At 44.6% G+C, this 19,587-nt stretch overlaps 1 protein-coding gene across 5 annotated transcripts in view; it reads right to left on the bottom strand.

Annotated features, from left to right (window-relative positions):
• Positions 1–19,587, bottom strand: part of STIM1 (stromal interaction molecule 1) — a 274,811-nt gene that overhangs the window by 80,852 nt on the left and 174,372 nt on the right. For all 5 annotated transcript variants that reach the window (XM_086933766.1, XM_086933768.1, XM_086933769.1 and 2 more), the window contains 2 exons: positions 18,570–18,747; positions 8,818–8,995 (listed from right to left, as the gene is read on the bottom strand). In XM_086933766.1, coding sequence (XP_086789892.1) covers positions 8,818–8,995; positions 18,570–18,747 — 356 coding nt within the window. The remainder of the gene's footprint in view (positions 1–8,817; positions 8,996–18,569; positions 18,748–19,587) is intronic.

Below are 19,587 nucleotides of genomic sequence, written 5' to 3'. Positions count from 1 at the left end.
TCAACATTGTAAACAGTCCGGAGCGGCCGCCATCTTGTCTCTCGGTAGGATTGAGAGACAAGAGGTGAAAAAAAAAGGTGTAAATGAAGGAAAGGGGTAAGGTAGACCCCTCCTGATCCCCTAGGATTGATGAGGGGGCTATTAAAGTTCCCCGCGGGGCAAAAGAAAAAAAAAAATTGCGATTTTTCGGGGTAAAGGCGCTTCCCGGTACGCGAACCGGGCAGCTAACCGGCAGCGTAACGGGAGTCCGCCATCTTGTGTTTTTGGAGCGTCCGGTTTGCGTACCGGGTAGCGTTCCGGTAAGCGTAACAAGGGGAAAACCAAGAGAAACAGTAAAATAAAATTTAAAGGAATGGATTTCCACCAAACTTGGAAAAATTGTAGGGACTGTTTGTTTGATGTGCCTTTGCAAGGCCACAAGATATGTGCACATGTGGATTTTGTCTAATTAAGGTTAAAAAAAATATATATAACTGTAAGCGTGCTCCGGCGCGCTTACGTTACGGGTTTTGTTTGCGCTGCAGAGCCGATATGTCACGGTTATGCAACGCGTCATTAGGCGTGTCACGTGGCTACGTGATACGTCACGTAATAAAGAATATATTTTACAGCTATAGATATTAGCCTTTAAAAAACCAATGAAATTCACTGAAAAACCCATAGGTTATAGACCATATATAGTTAGGAATTTGCATTTACAAAACCTTGAAAATTCACTGAAAAAACCATAGGTTAGAGACCATATATAGTTAGCTGGACATTTTATTGATATAAAACCAATGAAATTCCATATATAGTTAGTTGCACTAACTATATATCGCGCACCCGCAATCCACTGCTGATGATGTCACATATTACATCATTCATGACATGGTCAGTGACATCACTGATGACATCACTGATGACAACTCAAATGACATCACTGACAACATCACTGATAATATCATTCATGTGATAATACGATGAACCTCTTCAGACTCTAATATAACCTTAGATACAATCAGTGTAAACAGACACTCACAGACTGTCACTCATCCATGGAGTTACTCATACATCTACTCAGTCATGCAAAGAATCAATCACACCTCCATTTCCGCAACTATACAGTTATACACACCTTACTAATTCAAACATATTGTAACACATATTTAATCTCCTATACGATCCCTAATACTAGTTCACAATGATCCATACAGCCACTCACACATTCACTGGCTCTTATGCACGGTTATATATGTCAACTCTCACATGCACTGTGTTTTACATATGTACTTACTTTGACATGTTGCACTGAGATATCCATTCACTCACCAATACACTCATGCACACAGTCAACCGCCCATGCAGCTGTTTCCACATGCACTTTTGAACCCATACATCTAGTCATTCAACTGCTCACACATCTATGCACAGAGTCATACACCTCCCAGCCACTCATACACATACTCAGTCTCCCATACAAATACTTGGGCAACCAATGAATATCCCATATAGTTACTCATATAGCTACTGATTAACACATTCAGCAGTTTACAGAACAACAGACATAATGATGCACAAATTAAGACAGTTTAGTCACTAACCCATGCACTCAGTGAGACACATTTAATCACTCTCTCATACAGTCAGTCATGCACCTACTAAATTCTTCATGCAGACACTTATACATCCACTCATTCTTCAATATGAAAGACATATTTTAACTTTACAGAAACATACAGTCATTGGATAATGTCATCAGTGATGTCATTTGAGTTGTCATCAGTGATGTCATCAGTGATGTCACTGACCATGTCATGAATGATGTAATATGTGACATCATCAGCAGTGGATTGCGGGTGCGCGATATATAGTTAGTGCAACTAACTATATATGGAATTTAATTGGTTTTATATCAATAAAATGTCCAGCTAACTATATATGGTCTCTAACCTATGGTTTTTTTCAGTGAATATATATATATATATCTGTCTGGTAACAGGGCCATTGCCAAATCTGTCTACGAAGGTGAAGTAGTGTGTGCTGTGCATTACTGGCAAATGACAAAGAACTAACGCAGAGATTACATCTAAGGTGTTTCAAATTGACTACCAAAACACCTCTGTGCCCCAAGATGCTGGAACACAATTACAGTGAGTCTGAAGTATTACAGTGAAACACAAAGCTTTGGCAAAGTTTAGCGCTATAAAATGCAACAAATATCGCATTTATTTTTCCCTTGTACAAATTTTTTTTTTCAAAGGCTCTTCAACCTTCGAAGAAAGTTTTTTTGCACAAGGGGAAAAAATAAAGATGCGGAGGGGTAAGTAACAGTGGAAAGGGCAGGAGGGTGGTGGGAGAGTGGCGGCACAACAACAGAAGACCTGGGAAGGGAGAAGCACAAGATGAGCTGGGACAACAGGGAGAGCGTGGGGGGGATTTCAGTAGGGAAGCAATGCACGAGAGAGAGGACAAGAAAACACATGCACTTACAGTGAATACTGGGGGGGAAAGGAAATACTAGTTCTCTGAATATAAGCAGTGAAAGGATACACCTCACCTAGATGGAAGGATGATTTTTTTAAAAAGTTGAGCTCTAGGGGATGAACACACACAAGAAGAGGAAGGAAAGCCATTGAATAAGAAACGAATGAGACGGACAAGAAAGCCAACCAGAGGTAAGCCACAGACTGACCCGCAGCTCACTAAGCACTGGTATTGTTCACAAAAGGTCATAGGCAACAATCACTCAAAGATGTCTGTCGGGAGACCTAAAACCTATTAGCGCTATGTTTTTATCTGCTCAGTAGGAGCTGGTTAGAATGTAAACTCCAAGGACAGCAGGCACTTACAGATACGAGTTGGACTAGGAAGTATTTTTAAATGTCTGGGCAGCTGCTAGGCTTAAAAGACCAATGAACAAACCAGCAAAGCGGTAATATCACCAGCACATCCCACGCTGATTATGGAAATAAATGACCAAAGTGTTCTGTTAATTTTTTGTGGGTGTGACTCCTTGGAAACAGAACTTTCTTTTACCATTTTTACTGTAGAGCGCTATTCTCTAATCTAATATTAGCAACCTTTGCTGTAACAAAATACTAAACAAAAGCAAATGCTGTCCTCAATGATGAAGCATTAGTGTAAAATAAAAAAGTTGATTTTAAACTACAAGTATGAAAAGAAAATTCTCCTGCAACAGAAAATTGTAATCTCCGTGAAGATGCTAAAAACAAAAACCGTGACGGCTGGCAGCGGATCACGGTGTCCTCTTATAATTGTTCGAGAAAACATGCAAGCAAAGATATCCAGCATTACAGTCCTTGGAAATCCTTTAGAAGGAATTTAAAAAGGGATTATCAGTTCTCATTTTATTGTGGCCCTTCCCACAATGTCAACGAGATTCATGAGATGAGATTGTGGCCAAAGAGAGAAAGAGGCATGAGGCATTGCATGTTAACGGATCCGCTTATAAACACAAAAGAAATACTTAGCAGCCAATGGATCACCACCTTGGCCGGTTGGAGATTTAAAATAAAAATATGGAACCAGCATGTCCAGCTTAGAGAGTGTGAGCTAGCAGTAGTAGACATTATTAAGACTTCTTTTCTAATAATTCTTCTGACCAGTGTGCAACATCACCACAGCAACTGACGGCAAACAGCCACAGTGCGACCACCTAACTGGTTTACGTGACAATCCATAGAATGCCAGAGTCTGGCCTGCGGGGGGTTTAAATGCTGTGACTTTACAGCTGCACTGGTTAATTTCCTCAACTATTTGCAATTTGCGCTAAAGTATGTAGTGTTGTTTACTTGTCAACAGCTTCTAGGATTCACGTTCAACAGCAGAGCTGATGAAATAAAGTGGGTAGTTCCTGGGATGGCCACGCCCCTTTCTGGGCAACAGCCGATCTTTGTGTGTGATAAATCAGGACTTTCACGCGTGTCCACAGTTCTTAGACTCTGCAAGGGACAGAGAGCACTTGAAGGGACCAACCCCTTATTAGAGGCAGCGCTTTTTAGTTCCAAGGGAGGATGGTAAAGCCTCAATAAAAAGGATTGTCTGCAGTTTCTTCTTAAAAAGTGCCAGTTGTAGGCAAAGTCCAAGACCCAGGCTACATTACTGCTCACTTGGTGTCCGGTGTTCCTTGTGGTCCAAAATCTGTATCTTGGTAATCTCTCCCGTAACTCCTTCACCAAAGCTCAGTCAACCAGTGAACATACACGATCATAGACTGTCACCCATGGTACACCTTTTAGGAGTCTTCTTCAATGCCCAAGTACAGGAAGAGCTTCAGATCTCACAAACCTGGGTGTGCCAAAGAGACCAACAGATGACAATCAAAGGGGAGACATCAAAAGAAATCCCAAATAATCGTCCAGCAGATTGAGACTACGCATAGTGTAAAATAAGCTGAAAAAGAAATATTATTAAATACCCCACGACATTATTAGTTGAGGACACAGACACCGCACTGTCGAGAGATTATTAAACGATGATGACCTGCCTAAGACAGCATTTGCAATGCAATGGTCTTGGCATCATTAAAGGTAGAGCTATTGGCATTGCTCATGACATTTCTTTTTTTTCTTTAAATCATAAATAAATGGCATTGTCATTTACATTGCCAATACACAGCACTCTGCACCTGCGCACTCACTACTCTGCACTCACATAATCTGCATTCTGCACCCTCACTACTCTGCACTCACATAATCTGCATTCTGCACTCACATAATCTGCATTCTGCACCCTCACTACTCTGCACTCACATAATCTGCATTCTGCACCCTCACTACTCTGCGCACTCACTACTCTGCGCACTCACTACTCTGCGCACTCACTACTCTGCGCACTCACTACTCTGCGCACTCACTTAATCTGCATTCTGCATACTCTGCACTCACATAATCTGCATTCTGCATACTCTGCACTCACATAAATCTGCATTCTGCGCACTCACTGCTCTGCACTCACTACTCTGCGCACTCACTACTCTGCGCACTCACTACTCTGCGCACTCACTACTCTGCGCACTCACTACTCTGCGCACTCACTACTCTGCGCACTCACTACTCTGCGCACTCACTACTCTGCGCACTCACTACTCTGCGCACTCACTACTCTGCGCACTCACTACTCTGCTACTCTGCGCACTCACTGCTCTGCTACTCTGCGCACTCACTACTCTGCGCACTCACTACTCTGCGCACTCACTACTCTGCGCACTCACTACTCTGCGCACTCACTACTCTGCGCACTCACTACTCTGCGCACTCACTACTCTGCGCACTCACTACTCTGCACTCACTACTCACTACTCTGCACTCACTACTCACTACTCTGCACTCACTACTCACTACTCTGCACTCACTACTCACTACTCTGCACTCACTACTCACTACTCTGCACTCACTACTCTGCACCTCTGCACCTCTGCACTCACTACTCTGCACTCACTACTCTGCACTCACTACTCTGCACTCACTACTCTGCACTCACTACTCTGCACCTCTGCACTCACTACTCTGCACCTCTGCACTCACTACTCACTCACTACTCTGCACCTCTGCACTCACGACTCTGCACCTCTGCACTCACTACTCTGCACCTCTGCACTCACTACTCTGCCACACTCTGCACTCACGACTCTGCACCTCTGCACTCACTACTCTGCACCTCTGCACTCACTACTCTGCACCTCTGCACTCACTACTCTGCACTCACTACTCACTACTCTGCACTCACTACTCACTACTCTGCACTCACTACTCACTACTCTGCACTCACTACTCACTACTCTGCACTCACTACTCACTACTCTGCACTCACTACTCACTACTCTGCACTCACTACTCTGCACCTCTGCACTCACTACTCTGCACTCACTACTCTGCACCTCTGCACTCACTACTCTGCACTCACTACTCTGCACTCACTACTCTGCACTCACTACTCTGCACTCACTACTCTGCACTCACTACTCTGCACTCACTACTCTGCACTCACTACTCTGCACTCACTACTCTGCACTCACTACTCTGCACTCACTACTCTGCACCTCTGCACTCACTACTCACTCACTACTCTGCACCTCTGCACTCACTACTCACTCACTACTCTGCACCTCTGCACTCACTACTCTGCACCCTCTGCACTCACGACTCTGCTGCACCTCTGCACTCACGACTCTGCACCTCTGCACTCACGACTCTGCACCTCTGCACTCACGACTCTGCACCTCTGCACTCACGAACTCTGGCACCTCTGCACTCACTACTCTGCACCTCTGCACTCACTACTCACGACTCTGCACCTCTGCACTCACGACTCTGCACCTCTGCACTCACGACTCTGCACCTCTGCACTCACTACTCTGCACCTCTGCACTCACTACTCTGCACTCACTCTGCACTCACTACTCTTGCACCTTGCACTCACTACTCTGCACCACTACTCTGCACTCACTACTCTGCACTCACTACTCTGCACTCACTACTCTGCACTCACTAACTCTGCACTCACCTCTGCACTCACTACTCTGCACTCATACATCTGCACTCACTACTCTGCACCTCGACTCTGCACCTCTGCACTCACTACTCTGCACCTCTGCACTCACTACTCTGCACCTCTGCACTCACTACTCTGCACCTCTGCACTCACTACTCTGCACCACCTCTCTGCACTCACTACTCTGCACTCTGCACTCACTACTCTGCACCTCTGCACTCACTACTCTGCACCTCTGCACTCACTACTCTGCACTCTCTACTCTTCTCTGCACTCACTACTCTGCACTCACTACTCTGCACACTGCTCCTCTGCACTCACTACTCTGCACCTCTGCACTCACTACTCTGCACCTCTGCACTCACTACTCTGCACCTCTGCACTCACTACTCTGCACCTCTGCACTCACTACTCTGCACCTCTGCACTCACTACTCTGCACTCTGCACTCACTACTCCACTCTGCACCACACTCTGCACTCACTACTCTGCACTCACTCCTGCACACCTCTGCACTCACTACTCTGCACTCTGCACCTCTGCACTCACTACTCTGCACCTCTGCACCTCTGCACTCACTACTCTGCACTCTGCACCTCTGCACTCACTACTCTGCACCTCTGCACTCACTACTCTGCACCTCTGCACTCACTACTCTGCACCTCTGCACTCACTACTCTGCACCTCTGCACTCACTACTCTGCACCTCTGCACTCACTACTCTGCAACTCTGCACTCACTCTCTGACCCTCCTCTGCACTCACTACTCTGCACTCACTACTCTGCACTCACACTCTGCACTCACTACTCTGCACTCACTACTCTGCACTCACTACTCTGCCACTCCACTACTCTGCACTCACTCTCTCTGCACTCACTACTCTGCACTCACAACTCTGCACTCACTACTCTGCACCTCTGCACTCACTACTCTGCACCTCTGCACTCACTACTCTGCACCTCTGCACTCACTACTCTGCACCTCTGCACTCACTACTCTGCTGCACTCCTCTGCACCTCTGCACTCACTCTGCACTCACTACTCTGCACTCTGCACCTCTGCACTCACTACTCTGCACTCTGCACCTCTGCACTCACTACTCTGCACTCTGCACTCACTACTCTGCTACTCTGCACTCTGCACTCACTACTCTGCTACTCTGCACTCTGCACTCACTACTCTGCTACTCTGCACTCACTACTCTGCTACTCTGCACTCACTACTCTGCTACTCTGCACTCACTACTCTGCACTCACTACTCTGCACTCACTACTCTGCACTCACTACTCTGCACTCACTACTCTGCACTCACTACTCTGCACTCACTACTCTGCACTCACTACTCTGCACTCACTACTCTGCACTCACTACTCTGCACTCACTACTCTGCACTCACTACTCTGCTACTCTGCACTCACTACTCTGCTACTCTGCACTCACTACTCTGCTACTCTGCACTCACTACTCTGCTACTCTGCACTCACTACTCTGCACTCACTACTCTGCACTCACTACTCTGCACTCACTACTCTGCACTCACTACTCTGCACTCACTACTCACTACTCTGCACTCACTACTCACTACTCTGCACTCACTACTCACTACTCTGCACTCACTACTCTGCATTCTCCCTTCCGTAGTGTAAATGCCCTTCACGGCCGGATGCAGTATGTAGGTACTCTCATATATTTCTTGGCACCTACGATGTAAGACTGTGTTGGATCTAGGAGGACATATATAGCACAGTTTTGTTTCACTCATTGCACTAGCCCTGTGCTTTTATCCTCTCTTCTCCGTTTGATTAAACACATAAGCCAGCATGTAAACATTTGTATTAATGCTTCGCACGGACTGCATCCACAGGTAAACACTTGCTTTTCATTTTTTGGTTTTCATGCATGTTATTTTTCAGGGTTTTTTCGGTACGTTATTATTTCACACATCTGATTTAAGCTTTTCGATTTTTGGTGCCCATCACAGCTTTAGCATTCATGTTTAACTTCTTTTTATTCGTTCTGCCCACATTATTTTTACTTCCTTGAAGCATGGCACTGTATGAGCAAGTGCATGCATGGGCGCTGGTGTGTGTCTGTGTGAATGCACGACAGCAGCTGCCCACAGCGAGCGCGATCGCGTGCACATGCGCGTTTCAAATCGCCCTCCAAGGCGATGCGCGCGGCCAGGAGTGTCTCCTGGGAAGCACACTCGCTAACAATAAGTTCTCGGCGATAACGCGCTTCCGCGCGTTTAGCAGAGACCTAAAAAAGAAAGTCAGAGAGACTGTCTTTTCAGCTGGTAGCAGTATACTTTCATGGCTTTACCTGGTCGAGCTCTTGCTCCGCGTACTTCTGCCGACTCAGCTCATTCTCAGTCCCTTCACGTAGCTCTCGCAGTCGCTGCGCCTCCTGCTTCGCCATGCTGATCTCGTCCTGCAGCTTCTTCTCAAGGTGCACCTTCTCCACTTCGACGGTGCGGTGCTCCTCCTGGGCCTTCTGCAGCCTGAAAGACGCAATATCATTAACCAAGGAAATCACCTTAGAGTCATTAGACAACCCAAAAGGAGTAACCCTGACGAGCCGGGGCTCCAAAGTCACACAGCACATATGGGGTGGCCAAGAATTCCGTGCTCTTACAGCTTTAATTGAAAGTCGACCTCTAAAATGATATCTCCATGCACATGTGCAACGGAGATACGCCAAAACTGAGATTCTGATGGGTGGGGCCATGCTTATAATGTTGTCAGATTACGGTATTGTGACGCAGTCATATTTGATGTGCTTAACTGTTGTGCGGCATTACTCTTCATTATATAAGGATGTTATACTGCATTACTGGTAAGAAAAATAAAAATGTTTTACAAAAAAAAAAAAACTGAGATTGTGTCCTGCAAGTCATGCATATTGTGAGACTGATATTTTAATTCGACAAACCTATTTTAATTAAAGTGAGGTAATCAATGCTATATTGTACTTGTGAATTAAATGTGAATAATATGTACTGATACCTTATTTCGGCAACCTAAACCATTTAATTTGCTAGTTTTTGTGACCCAAGAACAGAATTTTGATTGCAAAAGCTTGCAAGTATTTGATTTAACTCGAACAAGAGCAATCAGTAGTTACTAGGTTTGAAGAACTGTTCTTGTCTAAAAAATTGCACAAAGTCTGGTGAAGTGAAGTAGAAAAATATTTTAAAAAAATGCTGCCACATATTACACGTTTGCCATAAAGGCGAAACTGCGCTCTTTCCGGATACTAATATATCTTGGTTTCTTACAGAAGAGAAACTCTTTCAAAACCTAAAAACCTACAGATCACAGCATTGTCTTAGGTGGCGTAATATTTATGAATCTGATATCTACTATTCAATCTTCTTCACAGTTGTTAAAACAACGCAGGACTACTTATATTCTGATAAATCTTAATTTCCTTTCAGCAAATGTGAGCCAATTGTATTAGAAACGGAAAGGAAGCCAAAACATGTTTCGCAACACTCTGGTTGCGTCGCTGGGGCCAATGAACTAACTAAATCTTTATATATGATCAGTGTCCACAGGACTTCAGTCCAAATGATTTGAGACAGAGTTGACATTATAAGCAGTTAATCTGCCTCCTTTCTGTTTCTTATAAAATTGGCTCACATTTTGGAATATAGAATATTAAGAATTATCAGAATAAAAAGTAGCCCTGTGTTACCAATTATGAAGATTGAGTAGAGGGGTTTCCCCAATGGGTTATCTAGGACACCCGCTTCATAAGCCATAATGGCAGTCCATCTCGAGACAGTCTGGCATCAGGTGCGGCCTGAGGAAGCTAGGCTCACTCCTCGGCATACTTACTCTTAAGCTAGGAAAATGACCCTTTGAGCATGGTGGAGTGAATAGTTATTACGTCTATTGGGAAATAGCAGTTCTGTTAACATCTTTGCAAACAGTTATATGCTCTGGAGGAATCATCTGCCCTGTACAAATACAACTTACATAATTAAAAACTAATTACAAAATTGGGACGAGGGCTTTCAAGATTCCTCAAACATGATCTTTTAATAATTTATAGCAGCTAATTAAGTAGTTGACATGAACTTCAAGTCAGTGGAAACATTTTAACTATCACAATTACATAATCTGACCATTGTGTGACCTAGTTTAGGGAGACTGTTCCCATACAGCACAAAAAGACTAATTTTCAGAAACTCAACACAAAAAAGAAGCAATGAGAAGATGCCGTCAACAAGTGTCCTTCATAACTAAGTGACAAATCTACGGTGCTGAATTCATCAGATTGGACAGTAGTTCCACTCAAGGGTTCTTCATTGCAGGATGTTAATTCTTTTTTTTTCCACCATGGGTTTTTTCCACCATCGGTTTAAGTACATCAATACAAATGCATCCATAAATAATAAAACATTCTTAAACAAGGAAAGGGAAGAGAAAAAAGAAATCCATAAAAAAAACTGATCCTAAGAACTTGCAAACATGCGCAATACAGTAACATTATGTCTAGGTTACAGAATATACCAATGCTGTCGAAAAAAAGGGTCAAGACAAACAGTAAAAAAAAAAAAAAGAAAGAAGAAGGTTAATCCAATATGTTTAAATCACTGGCTTATATCTGGAGTGTATTCAATCTGCTTTTCCAATCTATTACAGGGGCCCAGATAAGGTTCCCTAACTTCCTAGCCTTCCACCCTTTCTTCTCATACAGACCCTTTTCCAAAGTGCACATAGCTAAGAGTCGTGTTAGCCATTGTTGAAATGTGGGGGGGGGGGTTCCACCCATGCAGATGAGACACAAATTCTAGCCACCGTCATGACAAGAAATACAAATTCCCGGTCAGCCAACAGCGCTCTGTTTCTAGCCACACCTAAAACCATCAGCTCGGCAGACAGTTTTATTTGGGTCCTCAGGGTTTGCCCCATAAAATTCTCTAGAGCTCTCTTAGGAGGTTCCAAGGCAAGGCAAGAGGCAAACATATGAACTATATCTGTCTCGTCACTTTGGCAGCGGGGACAAAAAATACCCTCAGTCACACCCCATTGAGCTATCTTAGCAGGGGTGTAATAAAGCGAAAAAAACGTTTTAAAATATTGTGCTTGGAGGCTCGCTACTCTTAAAACAGTGTAGCCAAGTTTAAGCGATGCACTAAACTCGCCCCCTTCAACGTTCAACTTCTGCTGCAATTTCTCAGAGTGCTTTTCTAAATCATCGCCCAGTAGTTGTATCAGCTCTCCATAAATTTGGGCGGTAGTACACCCATCAGGGTCTTGGACCGCATCCATAACTGGATCTCTAGAGAAAGCTCTCGCTCCCCACTTCTTCCTAAAGATGGAGGACCGAATCTGGAGGAATTTAAAAAACTCCCTGCGATCAAGGTTAAATAGAGTTTGGGCTTTCTCAAATGAGACTAAACCATCTGAGTCAAAGAGATCCCCCATCATCTTCACTCCTAAAGCATTCCAACGCCGCATAATTCCATTGTGAAAGATCTCGGGGAGGGACGGATTTCCAAATAGAGTTGTATAGTAGTTCATTCTTCCTAACCCCAGCTTTTCCCTGACACCTGTCCAGACCGCTACTGCTGCCCCAAGGGTCTTGAATTTAACTTTTTTATAATAACGGGCTTTACTGAATCTCAACAGCCAGTTAGGGGCGTCTCTTTCTAAGAGTAATTCATATACATCCGGAGGAGCATCGTTCCTCCACTGGTCAATGACCTTTCCACCCAATAACCCTTGGATATATTGGATCACTGTGGCCCAGTAATATGTTTTTAAATCAGGGACCACCCAGCCCCCTCTTTGCCTAGATAGGGACATATATCGAAGTGCTCTTCTCTTCTTCCCTTGAGCCCAACTAAATCGGTTAATCAGCCTCTCCATTTCCTTAAACCAATGAATTTCAAATTTCAGGGGTATCGTCCTGAATAGATGCAACTTTTTTGGCAGGAATATCATTTTAATGAGGTTGCATCGTCCCATAATCGACAGATGCAAATTATTCAGCCTATCAAAGTCTCTCTTGGATTTTTGAATCACGGGTATGTTCTTTTTTCGACGAGCAAATAGGAGGGGAGAACATGGACACCCCTGCCTCGTCCCTCGCGTGATAGCAATTGGGTCACTTTGTTGCGCCCCCCATCAACTGGAGTCGAATCTTAGGATTCCTATATAGTGTCTGTATGGCTTTAATACACCCCTTTCCTACCCAGAGTTCTCAAGTACAGCCCAAAGATAGCCCCACAAGACCATATCAAACGCTTTCTCTTGCCCAGCAGGATAAGCGCAATAGGATCTCGCGTGACAGAAGTACCATCAAACAAAGTACATACTCTGCAAATATGTTCGGGCGTGCCTCTGCCTCGGAAAGAGCGCCTTCCCAATCATGGTACTAAAACAATTCGCTAGAATTTTTTAATACATTTTTGAGTCGCTGTTCATTAGACTAATAGGTCTATAAGAACCAGGTTTGTTAGTGGGCTTTTTTTTTTCTTTTTAGAAAAAGGACCTTACTAGCTTCTGCCCATGACTCTGGAGGTGATTCCCCTCTCTGTGCACATTACAAAAATTAAATCACCTCCCAAAGTTGAGTAAAAAACTGTATACAATTCTAGTGGGATTTGGTCAGGGCCTACAGTCTTGCCAGATGGCAATTCCTTTAAGGCTCCCAGAATTTCTTTGTCTAAAAATCTCTCCTCTAAAGCCCTTGAGTCTTCTACTGAGAATGTCTCGGCAGTGAGCAATGCTAAATATAGTCTTATATTCTTGGGTTCCCTGAGCGCATTTTCCCTATATAAATTTTCATAATGACTTTGAAATCCATACATATTTCGCTAGGTATTGTGACTACCCCCCCCCCCCCCACCTCCCTCCGAATTTTTAATCTCTAAGATGTGTACCCCGTGGCTTTCGATCTAGTCCTTACAGCTAACATATGCCTAACTTGCTCACTAAATTCATAGCAAGACTGTCTCCAGGCCACGAATTTTCCCGCTGCTCTTGTTGCCATGATTTCAGCTGGTGCTGCCTTTGCGAACGCTAATTTCTGGAAGGTCTCGTCTGTATTTGAGCCAGTGGCTATAGCCCTAACAAGTTCTTCTTCTGTGTTTAAAATAATTCAATGCATGGTCTTAATCTCTTGATTCGCTTTTTTATTCCGGTTCAACAAATTGCTCAAGGGATTCCCCCCTGATACCAGCCTTGAGAGCATCCCATACCACCCCATATCCAGCACTTACCCTGTTGGTCTCGAGGAATTCCTCAAGCCATTTGTTCATTTGCTGTAGATAGTTTGGGTCCTGTAGCAGGGCACGTTCAAAGGTCCCGCTACGTTCCGACACCCTCCAAGCACTACTTTGAACCTCCAGGACCAAGGGATTGTGGTCGGAAATAACCTGCAGGGATTTCTAAATGGTACTAGTGGGGTGGAGAGAAGATGAAACCAAACGGTAATCTAGCCACGCACACCTCTATGGGGTGCTGAGTTGTATGTGCTGCCCCCCTACTGTGGTGTCAGTTGCGCCCAAGCATCTATGAGCCCATTATCCTCAATCATCTGAATAAGGGCCCTGTGGCTGCAGGATGCTAATTCTACATTGCTGTTGGAAGGATACAACAGCATCTAAGAGCAAGTACAAAGAGGCTTGGCTTTCATCCAGGACACAAGCATTTCAAAGTCTGCTTTCAATACTCCTGAGAGCTCATGCGAACAGAGGCAAAAATAAATGTGACAGGCAGAGGAAAAAAACAACCCCGTCTTAAATCTGCTCCCTCGTCATTTTCAAAACTGTCTAATAATGGATTGTGTAGCCAAACAACTGGCAATCCTACAAAAGTAAACAAAAAATAAACACAAAGTTGATGGTATCCCCTCTCCCCAGAAATCAAGAGGTGAAAGTGTCTTATGCCAGTGAGAAATGGACCCATCATTTATTCCTGAGAGGAGAGAGCTTTGAGAGTTTCTGACACCTTCAGACTTTGAGAGTAACCATGTGACAATGCCACTGTCTTTGATTTGGGCTGGGCAAAGAGGTCTTATCAGCTCTGATACTAGGGTAAAGTCTCTGGCACCGGTCTCCAGGCTCAATCTCGGGATTGCAAGGCTCCATCCCAGTCTAGCACCAGAAGGGAGAAGATCCATATATTTTGAGGCAATTGGAAGACCTAAAGAAGAGATGGTGTGATAACTTCCGGCCTAATGAGGTCTTGGCACAGGGCGAAAGAAACCCCATACATTGATTCAGCATGTAGTGTATATGAAATCAATAAGTGGCAAAGAATACAAAGAAAAGAACAAGTTGGAAGAGGGGCAGAAAAGAACGACAAGAAAAAACTTAATGCACTAAAAACGTGTATACAGTGTTCAGAATGGAATATATGGCTGTGCATTGACAGTCTTTACTGTTAGGTTGAGCGCTCTAAGAGACAGAGAGCTGTAAGCCTTGCTTGCAAGTGGTGAGTGCCAGACTGGGGCTGATCCCTTTGATTCTCAATGGGCAACCCAGGCTGGGCTGCAAGTGGATCAGGGTTTTACATAAAGGAAGCTCTTAAGAAAGTGTGAATGATTAAAAATAAATTTGCCACAGTAATTCGCAAGACGCCTCCTCATAAAACAAGTAAGAAAAAGAGCAATGATTCGTCCTCCACAAGTTTCCGGTATAATAGAAGGGCTGACATGTTCAAAGCTCTCGTTTGATCAGAAAGCTAGCCTAAACGGAGCCCATTCATAAACAGAGCATCAGCATATGGAGAGCTGGTGAATATTCAGAGATTAGAGAAACAGAGCGCTGGTATCTGAAAAGTGTATAATCACAACCTTGGTTCCAAACCTTGACCTTATAACAAGCCCTGCATCCCTGATTTAATGAGAGAACTGCCACAATTTGTCATCTCAATATATGGCAATAAACTGGAAAAGTGGAATTTGTTGTTACAGTCCAACTAGACTTTTGAAGCATTGAATCACTTTGGCAAGTAGATAGTTTACTTTGGCCCCACCTCTGCATGCTGACATCAGTTTACAATAAAGCCTTCCACCTCCTTAGACATGGAGAGTAAATGACAGACTGAGAATAGTGACAGAATATTACACCGAACCTTATTATACTCTAAAAGCCCACTCCGCAGAAGGGAGGGCAGAGAGGAATCTACTCCTAGAAGAAACAACCACCAGTACGAGCCTTACTGAAGATGATTAACTTCTGATGGATACCTCTAACTGCAGACTCCTCATTTTTGGGATTAATTCCAAAACTATCTACAGACGGTGTTTGTCTGAGCAGTGACAAATTGTGTGACCATACACAAACATATGGAAGTCTAAGAAGATCATCCAATCCCCAGGGTGTAGGGCGGGAAAGACCTCAGCCAAGGCTAGCATCCTGGAGTTGTCCTTCTGAAAGGAGGTGCTTAGGAACTGAAGGTCTACAATCAGCCAGAGCTTGCTATCTTTCTTAGGCAGTAAGAATTAACAGAAGTAGCACCACTTGTCTCTCTCTTCCTCAAGGACTCTCTCCAGCACCACTGCGGTCATTAATGACTGAACCGGAGGGCGAAAATAGGAGTAACAGGCGTAGGCGTGGTCCAAGAAGCAAGGGTATCTAACAACCTGCAGGATCCACTGGCCCGAGATAATACCAACCCAGCCAGGTAGACAAAATGTATTCTGCCTCCTACTGGCCATATATGATCCTCAGAGGAGTAATCAGAGTGGCTTAGTGTGGTCATAGCAGGGGAAAAGGAGAACTGGTCTTGCTGGTCGACGCAGCCCTTGCCACCATCATATCCTAAGTGCTGGACAGGCTAAGACGACTGCCTCTGGTGGTACGTCAGACCACCAGAGAATCCTCTAAACTTCAGGTACTATTGGTGGAACTGACGGGCAAGAGATATTAAGCCCAGGGAGCGTGTAGTAGTATGGCTATCTTTCAAATGCTTTATATGGCTTGTCTCAAAACAGCCTGGAGCAGTCAAACAGCATACCTACAAGGGATGCCCGCACATACCCAGAAACGCCAGTACTGCACATCCTGGCATGACCGGGATTTATCACACTAGCACCCATAGCACAGCCGACGTAGTCTGGGGTGTCCAAATCGGCCTGCAAAATGGACTAGGATGCATCCTATCATGGACCGTCTAAGCGAATGGGAGGGCTGGCAAAATCTTGTTCGCCATATTCCAGAAGGTATGACTGTATTTACCCAGTACGCAAACACCATTTAGAGTCCTCAACGCCTAGCTGGCAGAGGAGAAAACCTACTTGCCAAGCTTGTCAATGTACTTAGACTCTCAGTCCGGAGGGGCAGTGGGGTAAGTTATTCAGGTTTACCTCGCAGCTCTCGGAAAGGGATGCTGTCTCCCAGCGGGAGGTCTATGGCTTTCAGCAAAGGGGCGTGCTCCGTGGTAATGCCAAACTGTTTTGACCATGCCACCAACAAAGCTTCCATCAGAAATTCAATGAAGGGCAACAAAGGCTCTGAATTCGAAAATCATTGGTAGCAGCATTTAAAAAAAATAAAAATTTGCTTTAGTTTCCACAGTTGGCAAATATAATTCTAATACCTCTACCCCTCTAAGGACCACCACCGCAAAAGAGGTGCTTTCCTCAGTAGGGGGCCTCATGGGGAATCCAGTTTAATGTTAGGTGAAGCATCAAGGCCACTAGAACATTCTGAGTGTCATAATACAGACAACACAGTATAGTGAGGAGTACTATGTTGTTGGGCTCTTCCTCACTGTCCTAGTCACGTAGAATGTACTGAAGGACTTAGAACACATCTGAATCAGACACAATCATGGCCTCCACGTGCCAGAAATATGACTGTTGAGGCAAAGGATCCTCCCTTACCAAGGGCTATACCATAGCAATCGCATAACAAGACATCAACCAAAATCTAGCCGAACTCAGATCTTGACCAGAGACTGTTGTCGAAGTTGGATCTAGAATTGGCGCCTCTTCAGCTAAGGCTGGCATCAAACTGGCTGGAACATATGTGGCCTTCAGCAAAAAAGGGGGCAGGGGTGGTGCCAGAAAGGAGCCAGACAAAGGCCCAACAGGGCCTGTCCACTCAGCCTGGTCCCTCTAGTTGGACCCAAAATTGTCCAGAAAAGCTGCAGCATGGTCTCCCTGAAGTCTTCTACCTGCTGTGGAGTTGAAAATGTCTCAAAAAATTGGGGTGCATAGACCCCAGCTTGGAGACCGGATCGGAGTAGGTGGACGACAGGATCGGAGTAGGTGGACGACAGGATCGGAGTAGGTGGACGACAGGATCGGAGTAGGTGGACGACAGGATCGGAGTAGGTGGACGACAGGAACGGAGTTGGATGACTGATTCAAAGTCCGATCATTGGTGTGACAGCTCTGCAACGTTTCCCTGGAGCGGAACAAGCAGGGAGAGGACTTCAGTCTAGGATACTTGTGCTTGGACTGAGTCTTTCCGCTTTGTGTTGGACTAAACACAGGTTGGTGGTCTGGACCTGGACATTTAGACGGAGTGGGCCTGAGACTTCACTGCCCGAAGGTCTTGGGATGTATTACAGAGAATTTGTCAGATATTAGGAAGGTCTGTACCAGACAATATCTTCCTATGATATGGCATGACGCATGTTTCTCAGGGAGGCTAGGGGGTGCATAAACCATAGAACACTGTTAAGAAAACATTTTGAACTCTGATTCAGGAGCAGAGCACCGGATCTGCGTCAAAGGGGATGGAAGAAAGGAATTGACATTAGCATGCACAGGTGGCACCTACATACAGCCTTTACCCTGTCACTTCAGGAGGTGGGACATGGCCAATGTGGAGTTGGATGGCACCACCTACTGGCACATTGGAGCAATTGCTGAAAAACTTCACAGAGTTGAGGCCTGGGGTATTCAAAAGGAGAGGAATCTGCAGCTGGAAGTATCCATCAGAAACGTAATTTTCTCAATTTAATGTTTTTTGTTTGTTCCTGAAAAATTCAAGAGCAGGTTAAAAAGAAGAGAAATCACATCAGAAAGTAACTTGGATCTGGAAATGTGGTTTTCAGCCTGCTGAGGAAAGAAAGCGACACAAGAACAGAACATGTTGCGTTTACCTTTCCTGCAGGTCATGTAAGCTCTGCTCAGCTCGCTGGAGTCCCTCTAGGTCCTTCATCATCTTGCCCATGTGCTCCTTGGAATATCGATTCTGGATGTACGCAAACCAGCAGCCGCCCACGCCGATGACGATGGACACCACCAGCATGAAATCCTTCAAGTGGTTGTGGCGGGTCACTGCAAGACGAACAAGCAGATATTTAGCATTAACCAACATAAAGTACAACACAAGCAGAAAACAAAACAATGTTTCTTGCGCAAATCAGTGCTTATTTTGAGATGGTGGTTTCCGGTGCTCAGTACCAGGACTTAATTGCAGACACCGGTACTTATGACAGTCCACCACATGGTGGCGCTGTCTGTGTAATTTTGAAAGGAGAACAACAGTTGTTTAATAATTATTTATACATTAAAAATTACTAATACCAGCCGCCCAAACCTTTCTTATAGCTTTGGGCGGCCTGGAATAGTCCAAATTATCACCCTTGTAAAAAGTGTCGTGGTAAGTAAATGTTATTGCCAGCAGGGGCAATGGGCAGTGCAAGCTATAGTGGTCTCCTGACACGGGCCCTAGCACTTTTAAAAAAAAAAAAACAAATTAAGCAGTGGGGATCATAGATTGGGAGTGGACTACGTATTTGGAAATATGCACATCTGCTCCGAAGTGTTTCCCGGCGCAGCATAGATGCAGATAGTTTGTTGGTTTGTTTTGATGTAGAATAACCAAGTCTTCAAATGTTTGCAAAAGGCAAGCAATGATTTGCAGTTTCTAAGTTCGGCACCCAGAGCATTTCACAGTTTTGGACCAAGGTAGGCAAAAGAACGTCCCTTCGTGCGGGTTAAACGGAACCTTGGCACAGAAAACAAAGCATGACTCGAGGATCTCAAAGATAGAATAGGCTGATCAGGAACTACCAGTTCCTGAATGTATCGATGAGCTAGGCCATGTTTGGCCTTGAACATACAATACACTGCCTTAAACTCAATCCGTTTAGAGACCTTGAGCCAGTGGAGTTC

The sequence above is a fragment of the Lissotriton vulgaris genome, chromosome 8, assembly GCF_964263255.1.
Source record: "Lissotriton vulgaris chromosome 8, aLisVul1.2, whole genome shotgun sequence".
Classification (NCBI taxonomy): domain Eukaryota; kingdom Metazoa; phylum Chordata; class Amphibia; order Caudata; family Salamandridae; genus Lissotriton; species Lissotriton vulgaris.
This window is presented reverse-complemented; position numbering and strand designations above follow the sequence as displayed.